The sequence below is a fragment of the Aedes aegypti genome, chromosome 2 (genome assembly GCF_002204515.2).
Source record: "Aedes aegypti strain LVP_AGWG chromosome 2, AaegL5.0 Primary Assembly, whole genome shotgun sequence".
NCBI lineage: Eukaryota > Metazoa > Arthropoda > Insecta > Diptera > Culicidae > Aedes > Aedes aegypti.
The window spans coordinates 24,753,597-24,779,041 of NC_035108.1; the positions used below are offsets into that span (position 1 = coordinate 24,753,597).

General features: G+C 36.5%; 1 protein-coding gene across 4 annotated transcripts in view; it reads right to left on the reverse strand.

Moving 5' to 3' along the window:
• LOC5568475 (protein prickle) overlaps window positions 1-25,445 on the reverse strand; it is a 341,497-nt gene that overhangs the window by 2,337 nt on the left and 313,715 nt on the right. For all 4 annotated transcript variants that reach the window (XM_021840294.1, XM_021840295.1, XM_021840293.1 and 1 more), the window contains 4 exons: window positions 17,714-17,842; window positions 17,286-17,489; window positions 16,773-16,870; window positions 15,683-16,689 (listed from right to left, as the gene is read on the reverse strand). In XM_021840294.1, coding sequence (XP_021695986.1) covers window positions 15,683-16,689; window positions 16,773-16,870; window positions 17,286-17,489; window positions 17,714-17,842 — 1,438 coding nt within the window. The remainder of the gene's footprint in view (window positions 1-15,682; window positions 16,690-16,772; window positions 16,871-17,285; window positions 17,490-17,713; window positions 17,843-25,445) is intronic.

Consider the following 25,445-nt stretch of genomic DNA (forward strand, 5'->3'; position numbering starts at 1 on the left):
CAGAAGTTTCGTGACAGCGAAATCTGGGCTGCATATGACGTTGCTTTTTTTCCTCTTCGCGTGTCTCGTCTCAGGGAAAGATGACAACAAAAACAGCTGCCAAAATATACGCGAACACTAGCGCACCTGGTGGCGGCGGGCAAGCTTTTAACAGTGTAAAGTTTTCGAAAAATGTACTGAATTAGACAAGAAAACTCGTCTAAATATTTTTTGAGATCTCTGCTCCAAGGTTGTTGTAAAAGAAAGGTAATCTCCAGAAAAAGTGGAATGTTTTCATTTAGTCTAAGTCTAAGTCTAACGATAGATGGTTTTGAATTTCCTCCCTGTTTTAGTAATAAGATCGTACAATAGTTTATAGAATTGAATTTAAGTACGAATGAGATAAATGTTCGTTCAAATCATTTTTTAGATCTTTCAGGAATATCATTACCTTTAATTTAAGTGGGCAGGATCCGTCATTTATTTCGGAATTTTCAAAAGCAGTTTTTTCGTTCTAAAGCCTGATTTGCTGCTTACAAGTAATTTCTCGGCCTATCTTGATGCATGGAAAATTTCTGCAAGGAATCGATCAAGAATGCGCTTTTTTCTGATCGCAGTACGCAGTTGAAAAGAAATGTCAGTTCAAATGCACGATGAACAAATATTAAGAAGGTGATATATTCCGAAAACTAACAGCTACTTGACGACGTCATTCTTATCCACCTCGAACAAATTTCTTAAAAAAAAATGATCTAGAGGTCCGGAAGGTATATGGTACGATAGGAGTGACGTCACATGTTTACAATCAAACTGGATATTTACATCAGTAAAGAGCCTGCCTTGTTAATTTTATGCCGTGTTCAAATGGGAATCGCTGTAGAAAAATTTCTTCAAGGAATCGGCGAGAAATTTTTTTAGCGATTCCTTTTCAGTAGCAAATCAGGCTTAAATCTAGAAAATTATCAGGAAAATGTGTTCACTGTATTCTATTCTCCAACCGAAATACAGTGAACACATTTTCATCGAATAATTTTTAGCTTTTAACAGAAAAACTGCTTTTAAAGTTTCGATGATGGCGGAGATTTCGATGACGGAGCCTTGAACGTTATTCTGCATTTTTTCCGGAAATTTAACTTACAGTTACTGAACACAAAATGGTCAAGTTTGGAAGCATAGACCTCGGCTTCTAGTGCTCCGATTAACTTGAAATTTTAATTGTAGCTCAGACAAAACTTTTTCTGAAATAAAATGCACTATTTTCACACACATTGTTGTTCAGTTATTGCAAATATAACATTTAGCAAAAACGGCATATAATTTTTTGAAAACAAGCAATTTTACTGTAAAATTTTATTACTAAACTAGTAATTATCAACAAATGTATCATATTTGCAGAGGAGGATTATTGCCATTTTCGTCTTAATTTGTGTTTTGTTATAACTCAAAAGTTTTTTTTTTTTGTGAGTTACTGTAAATTTCCAACTGAGCGATTGTCAAGTTATTTACAAGCTGTGGTGAACTTCAGGTCAAACGAAGCACTAGTAGCCTTCAAACTTGACAATGATGTAGTATTGTATTAAGGAAATAATACCATGCAAATTTCACACAATATTCCAGATGTGGAATTTATATTTCTTATAGAACAATGTGTGTAGTAAGTTATTTTACAATTTGAACATAATTTTCGATTACATTTCCTCAACTTTTTCGGGTCTTTCTTTTCGTTGATGATCAGACTAAGGGGTCGTCCATAAATGACGTAGCTTTTTAGGGGGGAGGGGGGTCTTCACGAATTTGTGACGAAGTGTGACGAGGGGGAGGGAGGGGTCCTAGCAGGTGGACGTAGCATTTTGAATCAAGTCCGTAAAAAGAAAGGCACTGAAAAAAATTGCAGACAATTATTTTTTATGAAACTTCTTTTATTTTACTTATAAACTTGGGTTATAAAATTATGATTAGGCTTCAAAAAATGCATATGACAAGATTGAAACTATGATTGAACTTTAGATTTTCTTGATAAATGCAATCAAACAGATGTTTTGAAGCTTTAAATAATTATGTGAATATTATATTATATTCGTGTCCAAATTAATAAATTTATAAATAAACAAAATAATTTTAATGAATTGATTAAAAATCAATGCTCTAACTACTTGGAGCACATATTTTTTGCCATTTGTTTACATGATATAAAGTCAGCTCTTTTAGTTTTATCCATATTTTTTTTGGGGCTTTATTTCTTCAAGAAAATAATATATGCTCTTCTTGGCAAATATTACATTTAAAGCAAGATATTTATTCCGTGAATTATGCATTCAATGTTGCAGGAGATCTCCACCCAATCAACTCATCATTTGTGTTGATATATCAATGCTCTTGATGGAATAGCCCGAATATTAATGAGGATAATAGATTCGAGTGTTAACAAAATTGCCCTATCATTAAATTTTGGTAATAACTCGGTAATTTGAAGAATTTTTATTATTTAACGGTTTCATTATAGGTTGTGTAAGATTATTTCAGTATGGAAACGAAAATGAAAATCAACTGAAATATTAATAGAAATTAATGTATTTGTATAATAATCGCTAAAATTTCCTAAACATTCCAAATATGACAAGTGTAATCTTTTATGTATCTGGCCACTGTTTGCTAAAATGATTTGAAATTGGATAATATTAACGATGATTCATTTCAAATTAATATATTTTCTTGATCATTTTCATTGCAATCTATTTCTTAACAACGAATAATTTAAAAAAAAACAATACATTATAAAATATATTAGACCCTAACTCGACAGTAACGAGCTTCATCAATCCAATAATTTTTTTTTCACATTTTTTATAGTAAACTTGTTTTTTATGGAACAGCAATAGTAATATAATTTAGTCTATAAGAAACTGGAAACCAAAACTAAGGAAAATGTTTATTTAAAACTTTTCCAAATTACTTTTGAGCGCTACTGTATATCAAACTATTAGAATAGATTATCCTTTCATTTCAGTCAGTAATTAATATTAAACTTTGTATTGAACTTCTCAATTCCAATTTTTTGTTTCAACCCAGTCACTAAGGAAAACAAATAAAAAAATATAGGGGGGGGGGTGTACTCGATATGCTACGTATTTTCCAGGGGGGGAGTACCAGCATTTGTGACGAAATGCTACGAGGGGGGAGGGGGGTGTAAAAAATCAGTGAAAAAATGCTACGTCATTTATGGACGGCCCCTAAGAAGGGAATAAAGGAAGATTTCTTTAAAACTTACATTTTTTTAAATTAAAAATAAATGGTAGGTGACCTAAACGCTTGGTGTATTTGTTCAAGAGTCTCCAGTTTTTTTTTGCGATTCAGAAGATTTTGAACAAAAAAACACTTCTCCTCATCAGGTCTATTGATTTTTAATTCGCCTATTTGAATATGTAGAGTAGTTATTCGGTTAATATAGTGATACTTGGGATGTCGGGTCAGCAATTGTACGTAAATTCACCAAAAACTATATTCTAAACTTTTTCTTATATTGTCTCTTGACTCGAAACATTTTGACGTTTGATCAGCCTGCTGGTTTACTAAACTAGGCTCATGTTCATCCATGTTAATATCAGTTATACAAACAATAATTATTCTGTACATATTGAGAAAAAAAAACAATGAAGTGAAGTTAGTTTTAAAGTTGGCGACCATTATGATACAACCACAAATCATATTAGAAACATCGGATTAGTTTGGTATCTACGCTCAACACTGCGGTTAAAGGCTGGTTTCCTACTGACAAGAAAAGGAATCGCCTATTTCGATGCGTGGAAATTTGTTTCCCCAGAAATGGTCAAGAAAATGACATTTTTGATCCCAGTTCGCAATTGAGAAAAGAAATGTCATTTCAAAGGGGGCTCCCTGTAGGAAATTTCTTGACCCATTCAGTCAGGGAATTTCTTTACTTTTCTTGAGCGAAACAGCAACCTTAGTTTAAGACGCCTAATCGGTTCTATATAATTCCGTACTTCGACCCGCATTTTTTTAAAAATTCGTGGAGATAAATTACCAACGATTAGTATAAATTCCATTTAATAAACTACAGAGACAACAACTAATAAATGCACTATTTGTTTTTAATTTTGAAGAACGCACTCTGGTAGAAAACCAGAAATAGGTAATCGTTTCTCCTCACTGGCTATGAATCAAAAGTCAGCCATCAATTGTCCTCTGCATAGCAAATCTGATGCGCTATATAAGGTGCCATGACAGGCGCTAAGTCTGAGGATTTGGAGAAAAATCTTTTTCATGCATTTCAAACTAATGGTGCCGGTGCAAAATAAAATTGTATTCATTTATATCAATGAAATATAATAACATAACACCACGATAAATTAATCAACCTTGCACTCGTCTAAAAACTTGCACAACAGACTGACAGCTATTTTTTCTGCTTTACTTACATCATGGCAAATCTTTGGTGAAAAATGATAAAGAAAACTCAACTCATAGGAATGAATGAATAATGTCAACCACATCCTTCACGAGAGTGTTAATGCGATCGTGATGGAAGAGCCACTGCGTGTTTCATTGCACTACACATGAAATTTGAAATGCGTTCATAGATTTCCATGAGAATTGACTTTAATTCGAACGAAATTTTGTTTGATCATGCTTGAATGGTTGATGCTTAAGAATTACACGATGGAAGGAAAAGTTGCACATGATTGAATTTAACGTTTTTTTTTTATAACAAATTCATTCACCGTGCCGCAAGGGGCTGAAGAAGGTTGGTAGTTGTTGGTTCATGTCAAAAACTCCGGTCCCACATATAGCATGTAACCAGTTGCCATACCATGTTTCTACACTTTCCCAATCCAAAAGGATGTGAAAGCCAATTTTCAGGGGAAAACTGTTTATATTTGTAATGCTTAAAGTTTCGAGCCTTTGTTGACAAATGTTCCGATTTAGGTTCAAGGCTTACTGTGATGGCAGATCAATAATGTTTATATAACGTCAAACAAATTATACGAGCGAAAGAAACCATTTTAGACGAAATTAACGTCAATATCCTGCACTCTAAATTCCTATGGGGCAAACAATGTTTAATTCGCCTACTCTTCTACGTTTTTCCTCGTATTCTAGCCGAAAATGGCTTTTTGTTCTAAGATGGCTATCTGTTCTGTGGTACCTATCCAGTTGATGAATCGGCGCAATGTATTTCTGATTTTTGATACTATAAAACTGGGTGCCAAACCAAAGCAATTAAAATTATTGACAGTCTGATCTGCAATGTTTTTAAACATACACTCTTAAAAATAATGAGATTTACAGGTGACGTAAAATGTGTTTTTATTTAATATTATGTGACTTAAACTCAAAAATGACTGAATTTCACGTTTTAATTGACGTATTAGGAAATCTTAATAATTTATAACCGATTTTTACATCATCATAAGAAATTAAATGCAGAGCCATAAATTCAGGTATCTCAAATTATAAAAGTAAATGGTAGCACTTAAATTTAAACGCACCAAAACGTGAATTTACGTGCTTATCTACTTTGTTGATGGTGTCATACGAATCGACAAGTTTGTTTTCAAGCATGGCCGCGGTAAGACGTTCTCGTGTGTTTTACGTTCCAAATAGTTGATATTTATCGAAAAATATCATTATTCGAGTGCATTTTACTGAAAAACATTGTTAAGCTGTCTTTTCCCTACCAGTGCGCGAGTGGTTGGAGTAGGAAACAGGCGATTAAATTGGCCGAGAATAACTGAAATGGGAATGAAGTTTTTTTTTCTCTGCATTTCGGTTTGTGTGGCACCGAAGTCTGCTTTCCAAGATGCCATAGTGAACAAATTTGAAGCAACATTAAAACGAACATTCTTACAGAGAATTAGTGAAGTTGTTGTACCCAAAGCTAGTAAATGTAAGAAATGGGCATTTGAAAGTGTTAATATTGGCTAGAATTCCGTAGGGTCCCAGCCCCACTACAGTGTTTTCAAAGATGTGTTTAATAATTGGAAATAGTAGTACGGTTTTGCAAGCATAATTCATTTGTGTGTGGCGGATAAATGGCATACCTACAAGTGGGAGACATTAAGCGACAATGATTAGATGGTAAGTTTTTCGTTTCTTTATTTATGAATTATGCTTTACAGATTGCGCATCATATATAACACGTAAATGTGGCACCAGAACCTCTAGCTAGAGAGATTACACGTCATGATGTAAAAGTAAGTCTTTCGTCTTACTTTTATGGCATGGCGTGTATCTTTTTTTTTGGTTCCTCTGCGTCATGTAATTTTAAGAACGGACGTAAAAAAGCGTCAATTGTTTCGCTTCTTTTATGAGCATCTTAATGAACTTAATTTTACATGATATTTTATAAGAGTGTATACAGCGGGGATTCGCTGGTGAAAATGTTCCAGACTAACGCATCTGGAGCGCAAATCCTCACGAAATATGTGCGTACATACACATTTGTTCTATATAGGGATACTTCAATGCGCCGGTACTCAGACATCAAATCAGTTTGATATCTTTTCTTGGCATTCGAGTGCTTTTAAGTTGGATTCAACCATCGAGTCATTCCATGTAGTGGAACCCCATCCATGAATATTTGTGCAGCAATGATGATCTTTGAAGACTGATCCTGAGCACAGCTCTCACAGAAACCTCGGTGATGCTCAGCAGCAAATATCTTCTTTTTTTTTAAATTTTTGTTAGTAGACTGATTATTTGCCGTTTTTATTTTTGGGGATGGATTATTTTAGTTGATCACAAAAAAATTGGCCCGCCAACTGTTGCTGAGATTCAAAAAGGGTGGTCAGGGCTGTTCTAAATCTTTACCAGAGCTTTCTAGGAATCTTTTTTCACAAGCAGGCAAAAAAAAAAGATTAGTAATAGCTAATTTTGATACGGAAAGGTAAAGTGATATGAACTTGATAAATATAAGAGATGAAAGATCTTGAAATAAAATCTTAAATTTATTCTTGGAATAACATTGGCATATCATGTTGAGCTGTGAGCTATTCATTATATCTGGAAATATCAAATTTTGCTACGGTTCAGAAGTTTCAGGATTAAAATGATAATATTATCTTCAGATCTTTTATTTTTTATGTCAATCAAGTCAATGTCACGTTTTGACTGTCAGAACTACTCTTCTATTCAAGTTGGATGCTTTTACTGCTTCTTTTGATGGTTTTCAGAGAATTTTCTATAAGTTTTCTTTTAGCTTCCCCAGAAACTTTTCAGAGCTTCTTTGGAAGCTCTCTGAAGAATATCTAGAAAGAAAGAATGCTTTGGAAGTTCCGCAGGAGTTAAGCAAGTTCTCATAAAAACCTCTCTCAAAGCTTTTCCAGAGCATTTAAAAAATATCTTGAAGGTTCCTCTTTAACCCTCTGTCTGTGTTTTGGATCAATATGATCCCAGAGCTCTTTGACGAGGCTATAACTTTTTTGTTAGTGAACCGATTTGTGAAATTTTTTCACACATTGATGAGTTTCCGCCTTTTTTTTCGCAACTAGGGTTGTCATGTCTATTACGGCTGAAACCAGCCGACGATGTTTTGAAAAAACCTGAAGGTCGTAGACACAATAGTCAATTTGGACAAATTGAGATGTAAATTTATGAAAAATAATAGAATCGTTCTGGTGAGCTTCGATCCCACGACTGCCAATACGCTAACCAACTACGCCACAGAACGCCAGATTTTTTCTCATCTCGAAAAATAGTTTTCTACAGTAATTTTCACGAAAAAAGTACGATGTTTGTGCCTTGGGGTTATATTCATCTTCTTTTGGGCATTACGTCCTCACCGGGAAGAAGCCTGCTTCTCAGCTTATATGATCTTATAAGCACTTTCACAGTTATTAACTGAGAGCTTTCTTTGCCGAAGTTGCCATTTTCACATTTGCATATCGTGTGGCAGGTACGATGTTACTTTATGCCCAGGTAAGTCATTTTCATTACAAAAACATTCTGGGCCGACCGGGAATCGAACCCAGACAATTTCAGCATGGCTTTGCTTTATAGCCACGGACTAAGCACTCGGCTAAGGCAGACCCCAAATTCAAATCGCTGAAATTTCGCGAAATCAAATGGATTTTCGAATGATTACTTCAGCAAAGATGCTAATTGAGTCTAGGGTTATAAGCTGAAAGTCTGCTAATCTAAAAAACTGCTACTAGGAGGAGCTGGGGAGCATAAATATTTTTTTATATATCGCAAGTTTGAATAATGTTAGAAGACTAGTAATGACTGAAGACTGGTAATGTTGTTCATTTGTTAGACGGCTATAAAATGCTTGTTCAGTTGGTTCCATGTGTTGTCAGTAGGAGGAGCTAGTGAGAATTAAAATCAAAAACTAATATATTTCAGGATGAAGATCAAATACCAGACTGTGTTCTCAGCAGCCCTGTCGTCCTGCTTAGTCGCACTTAGTCGACGACTAAGAAGCTTTTCTCAGCCTTTTAATTAACGACCATTGGGACATCAGTTGAAAATTCAAGCTGTATCATCGACCTGAATTAATTTAACTTTGTTGCATGTAGATCAGGTGCAACTAAACGCCCTGTGTAACATCAATCGAAATTGTCAAGCTGTATCTACGCCCTGCAGTAATTTGACCTTGTCTCAATTGGATCAGTGACCTTTAACGCCCTGTAGGATATCATTAAATAATTACAAGCTATATTAACGCCCTGGAATAGTTTGAACTATGTAGATCAGGTGCATCTTAACGGTCTGAAAACATCAATTCCTAGTTGTATCAACGCCCTGGACTATTTTAACTTTGTTCTATGTAGATCAAGTGCAACTTAACGCCCTGTATGACATCAGTCGATCAAGCTGTATCAACGCCCTGGAATAGTTTGACGTTATTATACACGAATCGGGAGCATCTTTTTGCCCTGTAGAAAATCAATTGAAATGTCTCTGTATCAACGCCCTGTAGTTATTTGACCTTATTATATATATCAGGTGCATCTTGACGCTCTGTAGGACATCAATCGAAATTTTCAAATTGTTTTAACGCCCTAGACTAATTTGCGAGATCTGGAGCATCTTTACGCCTTGTAAAAAATCGATCTAAATTTCCGAGCTGTATAAACGCCCTGGAGTATTTTGACTTTGCCCTATGTAGATCAGGTTCATCTCAACGCTCTGTAGGACAACAATTGAAAATTCCAAGTTTTATCAACGCCGTGCAGTAATTTGATATTGTTTCACGTAAATCAGATCCATCTTAACTCCCTGTATGAAATAAATCCATCCATCTGTGTCGACGCCCTGGAGTAGCTTGACGTTATTCCACATAGATCTTTGCGAGATCTGGAACATCTCAACGCCCTGTAGAAAATCAATCGAAATTTTCATGCTGTATTAACGTCATGGAGTAATTTGACCTTATTCCATGTAAATCTGGTGCATCTTCACGCTCTGTAGGATATCAATTGTAAATTCCTATCTTTATTAACGCCCTGGCTCTATTCTACACAGCTCTTTGCGAGATCTATAGCATCTGAACGCTCTGTAGAAAATAAATCCAAACCTACGTGCTCCAGGGCGTTGGTGTAATTTGAGCTTATTTCATGTATATCAGATACAACTTAACGCCCTGTAGGACATTTATTGTAAACTTTATGCTGGATCAACGTTCTGGATTAATTTGACATTTTTCCATGTAGATCAGGTGCCTGTGACCGCCCTTTAGGGCTTATTTTGATAATTCCAAGCTGTATCAACGCCCTGAAGTAAGAGTCCACAAAGGTCTTGGCGAGATCTGAAGCATTTTTACGCCCTATTGCAAATCAATCGAATTTTTCTTGCTGTATCTAACCCCTACGGTTATTTGACTTTATCCTATGTAGATCATGCGCACCTCATAGCCATGTATAACATCAATCGAGATTGTCAAGCTGTATCAACGCCCTGGAGTAATTTTTCCTTATCCTTTGTCGATTTAGTGCATCTTAACGCACTGTAGAACTTCAATTGTAAATTACAGGATGTATCAACACCCAGGAGAAATTTGACAGTATTCCAAATAAATCAGGTATATTTGAACGTCCTGTATCAAAGTGAAATTGGTCCAACATCAATTAAAATTGGTAAGCTACATCAACGCCCTTGAGTAATTTGACTTTATCTCACCTATTTATTTGCAAGATCTGTAGGATCTAAAAACCCCTTTGGAAAACCAATCAAAATTTTTCATGCTGCTTCAACACACTGCATCAATTAAAAATTCCAAGCTGTATCGACGCCCTGGAGTAATTTGAGCTTAATTCAAGAAGGTGCATCTCAACGCCCTGAAGGATATCAATTGTAAAATACATGCTTCTAAAACACATTAGAGAAATCTGACATTGATCTGACATTGTCTTATGTAGATCATTTGCATCTTAACACTCTGTATCATTTGGAAATTTCAAGCTGTATGAAGGCACTGGATTTATGTGACCTTACCCTACATAGATCAGCTGCATATTAACGCCCTTTATGGCATCAATCAAAATTGTTAAGCTTCATTAAAGTCATGAAGTTTGATCATGTCTCATTTAGGTCAGACCTGAGGACATAAGCTGAAAATTCAAAGCAGTGTCAACGTTCTGGAGTAATTTGACTTTATTATATGTAGATCGGGTGCATCTCGTTGCCCTGTAGGGCATCAATTAAATATTTCAAACTTTATCAACGCTCTGAAGTATTTTGACCTAATTCCATGTAGATCATATGCATATGCATATATCAACGCTCTGTGTGGTATGATTAAAAATTGTCAAGCTGTATAAATCCCTGAGTAAATTTTAGATTAGCTGCATCTTAACGCCCTCTATGACAACAATCGAAATTAATCCGAGCTGTATTAACGCACTGGAGTAATTTTATATTGTCTCAGTAACTCAGAATCATCTCAAGTAACTCTTGAAGTTTGATGAGATACATGAAATTTTTAAGCAAAAAAAAATAATGTAGGGTAGGTGTACCAGTTATGGCCATAATGGTTCCCTATTTCGCCATACGTGATAACTTGAATGTCTCCACATTTTGAAAAGTTTTGAGTGTTTTAGCAGTAAGATATAGGATATATATTGATGTTAAAACCTTCAAAAAGATTAAAAATTTAAAAGTCATCGAAATTTTACATATGGCCAAATAGGGAACCACTATGGCCAAAACTGGTACACTTTCCCTACCTAAAGACAATCTGTTCGTAGAGTTCTGTTTGATCTTTCGACCTTGACGCTTGCTTCTGCGGGAGCGAGTGACGAGGGCAGGATCAAACATGTCGCGCGTCGGTCGAGTGAAGTGAAAAAGTTCCGCGATCGGTTAGTTCTGTTTGATCTTCGACCTTGACGATTGCTCCTTGGCAGTGCGTCAAGAAAGCCCGAGCAGTCGTCAGTTGTTTTCCCTCTCGGGTCGTGCGTCTATTTTCTCTGAGTGCTTTTATATAGCCGAGCAAACGAGTTAAGCTGAATGTGGATTGTTGCTGCTCAGTCAAGGATGACGGATCAATTGGTGAGCTCGTTTCATGCTACTATTTCTAATCTATAAAATATGTATGACTGCACATTTAATCGATACAACGGTAGGACGTAACTATGATTTTTCAACAAACTATGAATGGTTCGTCACTGTGAGTGTCGACATAAACTCTAATTCATGAATTATTTATGTTTAACATTTTTTTGTTTTCAAAACACCCCTTTCTTTTTATCTTTTTTTTTGTAATTATAAAAAAAAAACTTTGAATGGTTCGACACTACAAGTGTAGACTTGCGAAAGGTTCACTTTATTCAACAAACTTTGGATGGTTCGCCACTGTAAGTGTCGGCATAAGAATAAGAGTGTTCTATGATGTTCCAGGCAATCGAGTTTTTGTTTCTTTTCAAATAAGTAAAATATAATAACACATGCTTTCATCCTGACAGCTGTAGTAATGTTACATTTAGATATTTGTTCAACAAACTTTGAATGGTTCGTCACCTCAAGTGTCGGCATAATTTTCCTTTACATAGAAATTGTTCATATCAAATGAAAATATTATATTTTCATAAAAGCATATTTATATTTAACAAAAAACTATTTATCATGGTCTAATCACTTATCAAAGTGAATCCTTTGACCCAACGATCCTCCCCATTAACAAACATCCTTCCCAGTAACCTTTGTGGAGATGCAGAGGCAAACACGGTCTCCAAATAGCAAAGGTTACACACTAACATTCCTTCCCCCAATCCCACCGACGTGGCCGGCGCCGTTATTGACCCTGTATAAATAGAGGCACTGAATTATGCACATTGAAGAAGATTATGGCCAATCCCAGCCGAACTTCTAGTTGATTCTTTGTGCTTTTTCATTGACTTCGGTCAATCACGGAATAGCAACCATTGATATGTGTAGTCAGTCTAAGCTAAGCTAAGCTAAGCTAAGCTAATATGTTCTAAAGACAAGAAGTTCGTATTCTTGTTCATTTTGGGCAAATAGTTTTCATGTGATAGTGACGAAAATTCATTATCAAGTACGTATCAAAAACGGTATTTGCTGAAATGAGTTTGAAAACCTGCTGTAATGAATAATTAACAAGTCTAAAATCCACTAATTGATCCAACGCCAAACTACTATTATAAACTATAGCGTAATATTTTGAAATCCAGGGCAATTGTCAAATTTGTTGTACTTTGATATCACTTCAAGCGCGACATTTCATTTTAAAATTAAGCGATATATTTGGCTGAAGTTCGAACCTCTTGTTTAATCCAAAAATAAGGTACAAACTTTCTAGATGTCTCGCTTTAAGAAAACTTGAGTATTTGTTCGTGAACTTAATTTTTCGATTCTATTTTTATATAAAACTAGTAGTCCCGGCAAACTTCGTCTTGCCATCAAGTAGGCTGTTGAAAAATGCTATGGATCGTCCCATACAAAATAACAGTTCCGTTCACGCTTGTTTTTTCGACTTTCCCGGTGAATATCCTGGGATTTTTATACACACAAACACGTCGGAACACTTGACGAACAAAACGGAAAAATAATCATTCAAATCAGTTGACCCGTTCAGAAGCCATTTCGTGACATACAAACACCACTCCATTTTTATTTATATAGATAGATAATATAAGGGAATTTACGCATTTTCAGCATTCTAAGCCAATGCCGTGATTTATTTGTAATTTTCTCGGACATACGCAGACAAACTAAATGTTTGTTACGTTTATGTACTGCTCAATCCTGTTTTGGATCACACAGGCAGGCTTGTTGAAAACTTTTAAGAAACGTTTTTACAATACTTCAAATATCTCATGTAATTGTGACTACCCAAGTAACCATGGAGCATTATATAATTGCATATATAATGCAGCTTCATTGCCGTAAGCCTACCATTAAAGTAGTTTAAAAGTGGAAAAGGGCCCTTTTACAGTTAAATTAATGCAAAAAGAACGATAAAGCAATGAAGCAACTTATAAAGTAATATTAATGCAGCAGTACAATTTATAGAGTGATGTTAGTGCATTGATACATTTGTAATGTAGGGTTAATGCTTCATTGCATGACAGCTCTTGAAATTTGTTGAATAAAAGCAATGTTGCATCAATGGTGTTGATATGCAGTAGAATACGTGCAATGTTATAATGCTTGTGGTTACTTGGGTATTGTCGGCATCCTCGTTTTTTCAGCAGCCTTTCCCATAAGAACTACAGGTAAATCTGTTCGGCAATTCCACGTAAGCCACAGTTGATTTTGATCATTTGTCCCTGGTTTTGAAGATATTCCGATGTATCTAGAGGGCTCGACATAATCCATATATTTTTTTAAATTTACAGGTGTTTCTCCGTTTCACATTTGAACTGGAATGAGCATTGAACACAAACTAAACACGTGAAAATGCATATTAGTTCTCATGTGTTTGGAATATATATTAATTTGATACAATTTTCGTGTGACACTCCCTCATTAACGCATGGGAGTACAACCGCCCTCTGGGCTATAGCAACGCCCCCCTCAAAAGGGAATGACTAAGAAGCTCAAATTTTACGACGACAGGGCTGGTTCTCAGTAAAGTTGCTAGTTATGCTAAGAGCAATGAATGGCATACCTGATTAGTATGGAATGTTGTAACTAGTTGGCATTTATAATTAAAGCCCTTATGGCTCAAGGTTATTAAGCTCAAGAATCCATCATTCAATCATCAAAAATGAAAAACCAATTTTTTTCATTCAGATTTTAAGAAATTCTCATAAAAACATTGCCTTACAAATAGCAAGTGTAATGCTATGATAAATTTTCATGAACATTGCTTAAAATTTGAGCAAAAAAAAACTGGTTTCGAAAATTTGTAAAACGATGATGATTATTTTCCTCTTAACTCAATCTTGAAGACTGGTTCAGTCCGGAAAGTTGTACCATACTTCACCATTATCGAATTAGATCGAGTTCATATGTAGTTTTCACATAATCTGGCATTACGAAAATATGGTAAAGCAAATAAATACCAAAGGTTTCTAAATCCGGAACGCAATATTCAATGGTTCCCAACTACTTACTGGAACTTTTATGGAATTTATTTCTTGGAAGACTATTCTGAAATCTTCGCAGCGGCATTTTAGGAAGATTCTCCGGATCTCTTGTATTTGAAACTATTTTGAAGCTTATAAGGAATCTTCATAGAGCTTCCCTTTGAGAGTTTTAAAGTTCATCAAAATAACTTTTTTATTTTCTGAGGATAATTTGGTACTTCTCTTGAGCTTACTGGATCACCTCCGTGAACCTTTTCAAAGCTTCTCTAAAAGGAATGTTTGGGCTGAAAGGTGCTGTCCCGGAACATCTCTATAGTCCAAAATATTCTCAAAAAAGTTGGAATATACAAAGCTAAAAAGGATTTTCGAGTGCAAGAACTGCTCCTCTAAAGTCTAGAATATTCTCAAAAAATTGGATTGGAAGACTGAAATCTTTTCAGAAGAACAAGAAAGTTAATCTTTAATTTGTTCATAGAAACTTCTCAGAAAACCTTCTCTAGAATCCACAGTCGACTCTACCTAACTCAGTATTTCATATCTTGATAGTTAGAGAACCATAATAAAAGTTGGCTTTCATGGCTACCTCGATGATTCCTTAAGGCTAAGTAGCCCGTCATTCGTTTTGGCAACAATGACGACTTTTCAGCTTGCATTTCAAAGTGATAAAACTCAGTCTTGATAGTTTATATTGATCTTACAAAGTATCACTATACGCGCTAACATGCATTAAGTATGCTGATACTTTTTCAGCTGTGTCAGTGCAAAACCAACTGATTTTCTTTGATTCGAAATCGTGAGATGAATTGGCAACAATCATCAACGACGCGTACAAATTCCAATGACGGCCTACTTCGCCTTAAACTGCTTTTGCACTGATATTGTGTCCTATAACTCGATACCTGCCTAACTCGATGCTCCCTTCAATATCGAGTTATCTGTAAATTCACCAAAGTTTATTTTGGAGCTTCTATGAAAACATAGTGGAGGGAATCTAGAAACACATCCAGGCAAAACAACTAAAACCTTTGCAGGTAAAGACAAAGTTTTGCGGAAAAGAATCTGAGAACCTAGAGGAGGTCTTCGGTTTCGTGGAAGCTCATCGTGGAGAAGGATTTGAGAACATCAACCCATCTGGGCATGCCATAAGGGTCCCCCTGTGTGATCGGCTAAAATTTAAAACTTAAAAGTTGCAATCTTACCTATCGGTGGCGGCGTCGGCAGCTCCACTATGGAATGCGACGCATCGTCCGACGCGTTCTGGATGGCGTCATCGGGATCGGTTATTGCACTTGCTTTGTCCAACGGGCTAATATCATCGTAAGCTAGTAGTGATTGTGGTTGCTGTTGTTGCTGCTGCTGTTGTTGAAGCGATTGACTCAACTCCGGCATGGAAGAGGTAAGAGCTGGGTTGGTTTTGGCTATACTGGGTCCTGGGATAACGGTCGAGTTGTGATCCGCCTGCCAATTGTCCAGGCTCAGGCTGAGGTCGGTGAGGTCCAGCGGTTGTCGACTTCGATCTTTGTGCAGGAGTCGATCCAGTTCAGGGGAACACTGAGGGATTCGACGATGGTTAGGAAGCAGTGGAGGAAGGGATTGATGCTGGTGGTCAGTTTGATCACTGGGTTCCGTGCAGGGCAGAGTTCTGGAGGATATGGGTGAGGTAGCGCCACTGCCGGTGTAAGTTTGTACATCGTTGTCAGCGGAGACGGAATATGTTTGATCGTTGAATTCCGTGGGGACGGGACTGGAAATGTTGGTGGACATCTCCGTGTGCGAGTGTTTGGCAGGGCTGGAGTGAGGAGTGCTTCGTTCACTGATGGGACTCTGCAGCGGTTCGGGTGACTTTGGCAAATTAGGTACGTATTCCGCCGAAGGGTCATCGAAGTTACGTTGACCGGGTGCCCGAAGGCGTGTTCGTGAGGGCAAAACGGTTGGCACTGATCCATCGGAAGGCGTAGGTGGCTCACCTTTGCTGCAAGCTATCGAGCAATAAATCTCACCCCTTCGTGGCAAGAATGGCCGTCCAAGCAGCGAACATCGACAGGTACTGCAGGCGAAACAACTGTCTGTCGCGTGCCAATGCTGACCATCGTGGCTCATTTGACCCTGATCTACGCCGATTGGTTCGCTGCAGAAGTCACAGTACTCGGCAAACATAGCGTCGAAACAGTGCAAGCAGTACGGCTTTCCGTCGCGCATTATGTACCTGGAAGGAGCAACAGAGCAAATGGAACGATAATTGGTTGTAAAAATGCATTCTTCTCGCCATCGTCTTCCTCTGGGACTTACCGTTGACCACCCAGCTGCTTGTCGCACTCGAAACAGGCGAAATGCTTGATATGCCACGCTCGTCCCTCGGCTTCCGTGCATTCGTCCGCGAGTATGATCTGCGCATAAAAGATTGATACGTTTAGCATAGATAATATCAATTAGGCAGCATATTTAATGTACCCATTAAACAGCGGAAAACCACGATGAGTAGACCCAACAATATTTTTTTTAAACAATTATATTCTCTATTTTCTTATTGATATATTAACAGTGAAACCTCCATGACTCGATATCGACTCATGGAACCATAATAAACTTGAAATTTCGTATTAAGTATGATGGTCCCCTCAAGCAGCTTTCCAAAGTTTTTCTGTACCATTTGTTTTAGGTTTTCTATGAAGCGTTTTTTTCATAGTCACAAAAACCTTTTTCCATATCAATTATGCATGCCCTAGACTGATTATGTATACCTACTAAATTAGAGCGCATAATCTAAACCTGATTGACATATAGTTTTTCCCATGCACATACCTCATCACATGCCGAGCAGCGTGGCTTCAGGGTCTCCGCATGGTGTCTTCCGCAGTATAGCCGGGCCTCTCGATGGAAATAGATCAAATCCACCAGCAGTTCCTTGCAGACGCTGCACACGAAACAGGCCGGGTGCCAGCACGTTCCCGGATCGAACCGAGACGCGTACACTCCCATGTCACCGGAAGAAATGCATTCGCCACACTGCGGAGGAATGAGAAGCAGACATTATTTAATTCAAACCCATCAAAGCATAAGCACAGACAAACAGACGTCACACTCACTAAGTTATACGCTGGAATTTATACAGATTTTTTATGTAAAACATGACCACCAGATTTTTATGGTGAAAAATGGGCGCTAAATGAAAAAAAATCTATGTGTTACGTCTGCTTGTCTGTGGCACGAGTACACTCTCCGATACGTACCCCGTCGCAAATCTGATTCGTGGCGAGCTGCTTCACGGTTCCCCTGCCGAGGGCCTCCCGCTTCCTTTGGGCCGAGAAGAGTTTCAGCTCTTTGCGCTCTTCATCGGTCAGTGAATGGCAGTATCGCACCTGCGAGAAAATTGGAAAACAAACCGAACGAAAACGATTAGATCAAATATTTACTTTTACACGGTGCTATTTGTTTGCGATTGTTGGTCCGTTTGTTGGGGCCATTGCAGTGGTGCACCCCGTTGTGAGCTTATTTATCCTGTACTATACTAACAGACACAGGCGGTCTTACGGCTGTGCGTTGCATCGACGAGTTTGGAGTGGTACATGTTGGATGGAGTGATATATTTTAGGATGTTTTGAATTGGTTTTGTTTCATAAGCATTGTTATCAAATTCTAAATAATTACCAATTGAATTGAACATAATCCAGAGAGAATCTAAAAGAAGATTGAGTATTTTACCATTTAATTCCACTCTAATAGCATTTTCATTTGACAGATACGCGTGTTTTGACTACCACTTGTAGACTTTTTCAGTATCAGTTACTCATATTTACAGATTGGTCTTAACAACAATATATAAAAAAATCAATTTATAACAATAATATTTTTGCATTTATTAAAATAATATAGGCACTATCCAACTCTAAGTTTCAACAAGGTGCTATATAAACTTCAGCTAAATAGTAAATATGTAGTTTCCGACGATAAAACTTAAACAATCCAAAGAAATTTGTTTTTTTCCACTAGGAAATAATGTTATTTTGGTTTGATGGCAAATTATCAAAAAAAATATATATTTATATACATATGGAAAACATGGATGAATTTTAGTAAAATGAGGAAAAAATTGGAGGAAACTATTTTTAACTTAGATTGGTTACGATTTTAGGCAAATTTCTACATAGAGTTACTGTGCACGTGCTGTAGCCTTAGGTGCAGGAGCCTCATTGCTTGCAAGCGCACGGGAGCGCTGTACATTGTGAGACTTTTTTCGGTGCGCCTCATTTTTTTTAGAGATGTGTCTCACTGCGGTCTCATGTGCTGCGTCACATGTGCTGTTTAAAATTCAGCGCAATAATTGAATTGATTACAAAAGTTTTCAACGGGGATCGAAATTGTAACTCTTGGATCGCGAGTCTTCGACCATATCATGTAGACCATCTAGACACCTGTATAATGAAGCGAAAATATTTGTAGAGGCTCTTCGTTACTAAGCAGTTGTTTCACAACTTGGATACCGTTGGCGAGCCGTAGCGCCGAACAGCGCATGAGACGAGTCTCCCCGGGAGCACATCACCTAGCGCGCGCTTTTAAAATTTTCGTGAGCCTCCGTCTAGCGCAGCAGACTAGGATTCCGATGAGCTGAGAGACGGTTTGGTTGGAGGCTCGTTAGTACATTTATGTGCTCCTGAGAAATATGTACCATTTTGATTCATATTACGGACACTTAAGGACTCAGGGAAATATAACCCAGCATAGAGCATACAAAATAAATCATTCTGTATGATTCCTTAGCGCTATCGAGCGTCGGAAGCCCTTTACTTTCGAACGGTGGGTGAAGAATACGCTTCCGCAACTTCAATAATTTTAAATAAATCAAAATGTGTGGCCTTTTCATGATTCTTATTCCGGACGCTCCCTCACTTTTGCCTCATATTCCGGACACTTTGAATCGAATTCCGGACAGCTCATGATAATCATTAATGGAACAGTCAAATCATCAATCGAAATCGTTAAACCACCAAAGAGACATCCAAGGTAGTTGGGCATTATAAATTTTCAAAGATATTTATGGAAAAAGTTTACTAAAACGAGCCTTGAAAATGAGAACTTTTGAACAGCAAAAATTGAAACATTTCGCGTGAAATGTTTCCCATACAAAGTAGAGTGTCCGGAATTTGAAGCTGTCCGTAATATGAATCAAAACGGTAACTTTATTTCTACATCCTTTCATAAATTTAGTATTCACTAAGCTTTGAAAGTTTTTGTTAGGTTGGTTAGAAGGCACCAAAATGCGCGATACGTTTGGTTAAATTTTTAGAGATATATATTTAGTAAGAACGCTTCTTAAGCCACAGATCCGGGAAAAATATCATATACATAAATAAGATAAGTTGATACAATATCTGAACCGATTATAACAAAATATGTGTTGAAACAAGCAAGGTGTTAAAGTTTTGTTTCAATGAAAATTATTGAAAAAAATCGATCAATCTGCATTAATCGATTAGAAAAGTTCTCCATAAAAATTATTTGTAAATCAGTTTACGCACGTAACCTGTGAAAATTTCTTTCAAACGAACGGCAGACTTCAAACATTCAAGGTTTACAGAAGTTGACAGAATTTTGAACAGTATTCTCTGGTATTAATAGACAATGTTCTTATGGAACCTCGAGTCAAATTTTCGTAGAAACTTGATCAAAGTTTTAATTAAATCCTGAGCGCAATTATTACAGATTTCCTAACAGGATTTTAGAATAATTGAATTACATTCAAATGAGATCAGAGGCGCGTCCAGTTCGAAACCATGGGTAGGACGAACGTTGGCATTTTTTTTTGTGCGCTGTGCAGCTAAGAATAACATTAACCCTGAGTTGGACATTGAAAGTTACTTCATTTGATGGCCCCTATGCAAAGCGGTTTGAGTGACATTTGGGTCGGTTTTGAGTTGAGTTGAGGAAATTCTACTGTTTCCAAGCGTTCTAATGATATTTTCAGATGACTTTTTGCTCAACAGAAAAAATAATATAATTTCATAGAGGACTGGCTTGTTTTATTCACTCCCATACAATTTGCATAGATTGAAAAATTGCTGAAAAAAATGTCAAAGTAAATTATCACAAAACTAGGATTTTGTCACTGACACCCCTTTACTTCTCTAACCCCTCATTTTCAAGCCACAAAAGTAAGAAATCTTTACGTCGGGTTTATGGCGAGTGAGTGCCTTAAAAATAAGAAATTGAAGACCACTTGCCAGAAAGAAGAGACCTTAAAGGAATCTAAAAGAGGCTGAAAAGAGATAGGAATTAAAAAAACAAAACGAAATCTAATAGGAGCCATAAGATAAGAGTTTGACTGTTTATAGCATCAGAGCAGATATTTATCTGAAATCTAAGATTTTATTTTTAGAATTGCTTGTTATATTACGACAAGTATTAATGTACTCTGAATTTCTGCAAAAATCGTCGAGAAATTTTTCAAGAAGGTCACAACTTCTTCAAGATTTTAATCAATGATTCATACATAAATATCTCTGGGATATGCGCTCCAATAATCAATAACTTCTCAAGAAATTTCTAGAGATTACGTTTGAAATTGTCTTTCATGATTTATATGAAATTTCCACTAAGGATTTCTCTAAAGATACCTTAAACAATCTAAATATTCCTTCTAAAATGTCTACATAAAAACCTCCAGTAATTCATTGAGATTTTTAAAGAAAGCGTTGATTTTTTTTTCAGTAATGTATCCAGAAAAATACCAATGATTTTTTTTTCTAAAAAATAAATCGGTGAGGTATTTAAAAAAATCCTAGAGCAAACTCTGATAAAATTTGGGTATGTTTCAAAGTCACCCTTAATGAACTTAACTCTAAAATAACTCCTGGATTCTTGCAGAAGTATAAGAAGATTTCCTAGATAATTTGCTAAGACAATAAAACAAAAATCAATTGAACTTCGGAAAAGTTTTCCAAAGGATTTTCTAAAAAACATCTCGAAAAACATTAGACAGAAGCTCTATAGAAGTTCGCGGAATTAGGAATTATTGGAAAATAATGTGTAGTATGAACTGGTGTGACAACTTGAATAAACTTTTGAAGATTTCATAGGATTTAAAAAAAAAACTTTTTAAGCAATATTTGGTAGAACTGCTGGAGTAATGCTTGGATGAAATGCTGGAATTTTTGCAGGGTTTCTTAAAAAGAAACCCTTAGGCTATTTTTTTATAAACACTCTGGAATTACCCTCTTTGGATTTCCTCGGAAGAAGTTCTGTAGAAATCTTTGGAAGATCTCCTAGAGTAACAACTGGAGAATTCGAGAATCGTTCAATTAGTGGAAAAATATCCTTAGGAGGTTCTGGGATAGTTTAGGCAAATAAAAATCTAAGTAATACCTGAAAAATTAATGGAGGTAGAAGCTTTGGAGTTCTCAAGGATTTTCTGGAGCAAACTTTGATGAAATTCTTCTAAGCATCTTTTGAAAAATCGAACTTTAGAAGAATTACTAGAGAGATCCCAGTGGAAAGTATTCTAAATAAAATCACTATGATGATGCCTGAAACCTTTGCTCGGAGAATCTGAGATGAAATTCTTCAAAAGTCTCTTGAACCCGTTATAGTCTCTGAAAGTTACTTTACTGCCCATAAAGGCATAACTGTCCCATATGGGAAAAGTAGGCATTGAGATAATTGGGTTTATTCTTCGACTGGCGTGAAGTGACAATTGTCGGTCTCGAATACTGCCCATACTCGCAATACAGTTCCGTTAGGAAAATCATCATGTTGAGATTTGTCTAAACATAATTGTAAAATTTTTCGTTTCGTCTCTGTTGGTAGTAGTGAATTCTGATAGTATTTCTCAACACATTATGATGGAAGTATACACAAATCTTTAACTACTAAAATAAAGTTAAAGCGATAGTTTGTTATATCCAAATCCATGATACTAGCATATGGGACTCGTTATCCAAATATTTCTCTCGCCTAACGCAAATATACCCGCATACCAGTCCCATTACTTGGGAGTCGCTTACTATGTTATCGTGCACCTTGATATATTTATTTTCATGTTTTCGATGTATTCCAAGCAAGATTCCAAAGTGCATTTTCTATTGCAGTTGTTAATATCAGCATCTTTTAAGTGCAGTAATTTCTAGCAATGTTATAAAATTAAATTGTGATGACAGTGATAGTGATGTAGAACTACTTGGAGATGGTCTGACTGTTGCACCGGTCAAAACCAAAAGTTTAATGCAACCACCTGCAGCATGACAGTTGGAAATCGATGTTGGACTTGAATTAGGGGGAGATCCCCCAGTGCCGGACAGCACCCAATACCGGACAAAGTCGAAACATTGAGAAATCATGGTCCAATCAAGATGGTGTATTAGTAGAAAAGAAAGCTTTTATGTAGACTAATGTTTGCGTAGAATAACACATCCTTGAAATATGCGTGCTTTTTAAAAAAGTAGAAAAGTTTGAAAATCTTTGAAAAATTGACGTATCTTCTTAATTTTGAGCCTATTTAGTAATTACTTTGAATATGAAAAAATACTTTGGATCCCGCAAACATGATCGATCATAATCCTAATTTGATAGTATGAAGGTATTTTGTACCATAATTGAACTAGGGTAAGTGTTCCCTTAGTTGTGGGTGTTCCTATAGTTGCGGTAGTGCCGTTTTCACTGATTTTATTACATTAGCCACAGAACCGACACTGCCAATCGACGTATTGGCTTGTTGATACGCGGAATAGTTGAAAAGAGCGTTCAAATTGCTTCAAAACTGATGAAATAACACTAAAAATTACTAAAACTGTTTTTACTTATACCAATAGTTGCGGTAAAGTGTTCCTATAGTGGAGGATCCCATAAGAAATGAACGGATACCGCAACTATAGGAACACAAATTAAAAATACCGCAACTAAAGGAACAGCGTACCAATAGTGGAGGTATTATTTTTCACTGACATGCCGCGGATTACTGCGATGAAATCATTTTTCTCATTAAGTCAATGGTCTTTACTTCCAGTTAAAACATTAACGTGTACATTGATTGCACTTCTTGAATTTAGGCGATTAAATGAAGTTCTATTGTGCTTTGTACCTCCACTATTGGTACATCTACCCTAAATACCGTTTTAATTTATATTACGGACAGCTTTTAATTCCGGACACTCTTCTTTGTATGGGAAACATTTCACGCGAAATGTTTCAATTTTTGCCGTTCAAAAGTTCGCACCTTCGAAGCTTGTTTTAATAAACACTTTTCATAAATATCTAGGAAAATTTACAATGCCCAACTGTCTTAGACGTCTGTTAAGTGGTTTTCCGATTTGAATCGACCATTTGACTTCTCTATTTATGATTTTCATGAGCTGTCCGGAATTGGAATCAAAGTGTCCGGAAATCAAGTCAAAAGCAATGAAGCGTCCGGAATAAGAATCATGGGAAGTCTACACATTTTCATTTATTTAAAATTACTCATGTTGCGGAATCAAAATCTTCACCCACTATTCGAAAGCTAAGGATTTTCAAGGCTCGATTACGTGGAGGAATCATTCAAACTGATTTATTTTATATGCTTTTCGATGGGTAACACTTCACTGAGGCCTTAAGTGTCCGTAATATGAATCAAAACGGTATGGACAAATTGCAATTTTGGTTAAGCACCTCCTGTCCTTCAGTTTCGAACAGCTTGATTTGTTATATGATATCTTTGTAATTATTGCATCAGTGTCTCAAAATACTTTCATTTTTCATGGGTTCCGCCGATCATGGTATTGAACAGGCAATAAAATTAAGAAGAATGAACATTCAGAACAACATCGTAAAATGTGCCATTTTCCATCATATATGAAAGTGGTTTTTGATAAGCTCTTGCAAACTAAGAAAAACTCAAATTATTCTTGTAAATGTTGCAAATGCTTTGAATTGGTAATTATTAACTATTCCTATAGTGTACACATTCAATGATGTACAAATTTACAGATTTCGAAGCATTTCCAGATCGTGTCCGGTATTGAGTGCCACCTTTCAAGATCGATCAATTTGGTACTAAAATACATCATCCAAATGCAATGTGAAAATTCATATTTATATTTTCAAATTCATTTTTGTACACTATAAAAATGATAATATTTATCATAAACTAGTGGTCCCGGCAAACTTCGTCTTGCCATCAAGTAGGCTTTTGGAAAACGTCAAGAAATTCCCTATACAAAATGATACCTTAGTCCTCTCCCGTTTTCTCCATTATTCCGGAGATTTTTCTGAACTTTTTCCTCGCACGAACACGTCGCATCCCTTGTGGAGGGCAACAGTGAAAAACTTGCGTCTATCCGTTGACGCATTCTTGAGTCATTTCGTGACATACAAACACCACTCCATTTTTATTTATATAGATAAGTAACACGAGCCCATAAACTCAATATTTTTCGAATTATGAATTTATTGGCTTAAGTGTCCGGTACTGGGGGATGTCCCCCTATATAAAGGTAAAAGTCAAGCAACGTTATGTCTGCAAGCTGATAGCGGATTCATTGATTTGGATAATTCTGCTGTGGGGACGGACCTGGTGTAGTGGTTAGAACACACGCCTCTCACGCCGAGGACCTGGGATCGAATCCCATCCCCGAGATAGTCACTTAAAAATTTCAGTGACGACTTCCTTCGGAAGGGAAGTAAAGCCGTTGGTCACGAGATGAACTAGCCCAGGGCTAAAAATCTCGTTAATAAAGAAAGGAAAAAAAAATCTGCTGTGCGTCCGGAATCTACTTGTTTTTCGGCATTACATGACGAAAACGCCCAGTTTTACCATGAAAACCTTGTCGACGTTATTAGTGGCAAAGTTTGCAGTTCTGCGCTGGCTCAAAATGCCTTTCCCTCCCCTCTGTCAATGGAAGATTACTGGAGATTTATCAGAAGGAATGTAGTAGAACAGCGAAAGCATTGACTCAGGAAAGATATTGTGTATTATTGTTAGAAAGCTTCTAAAGG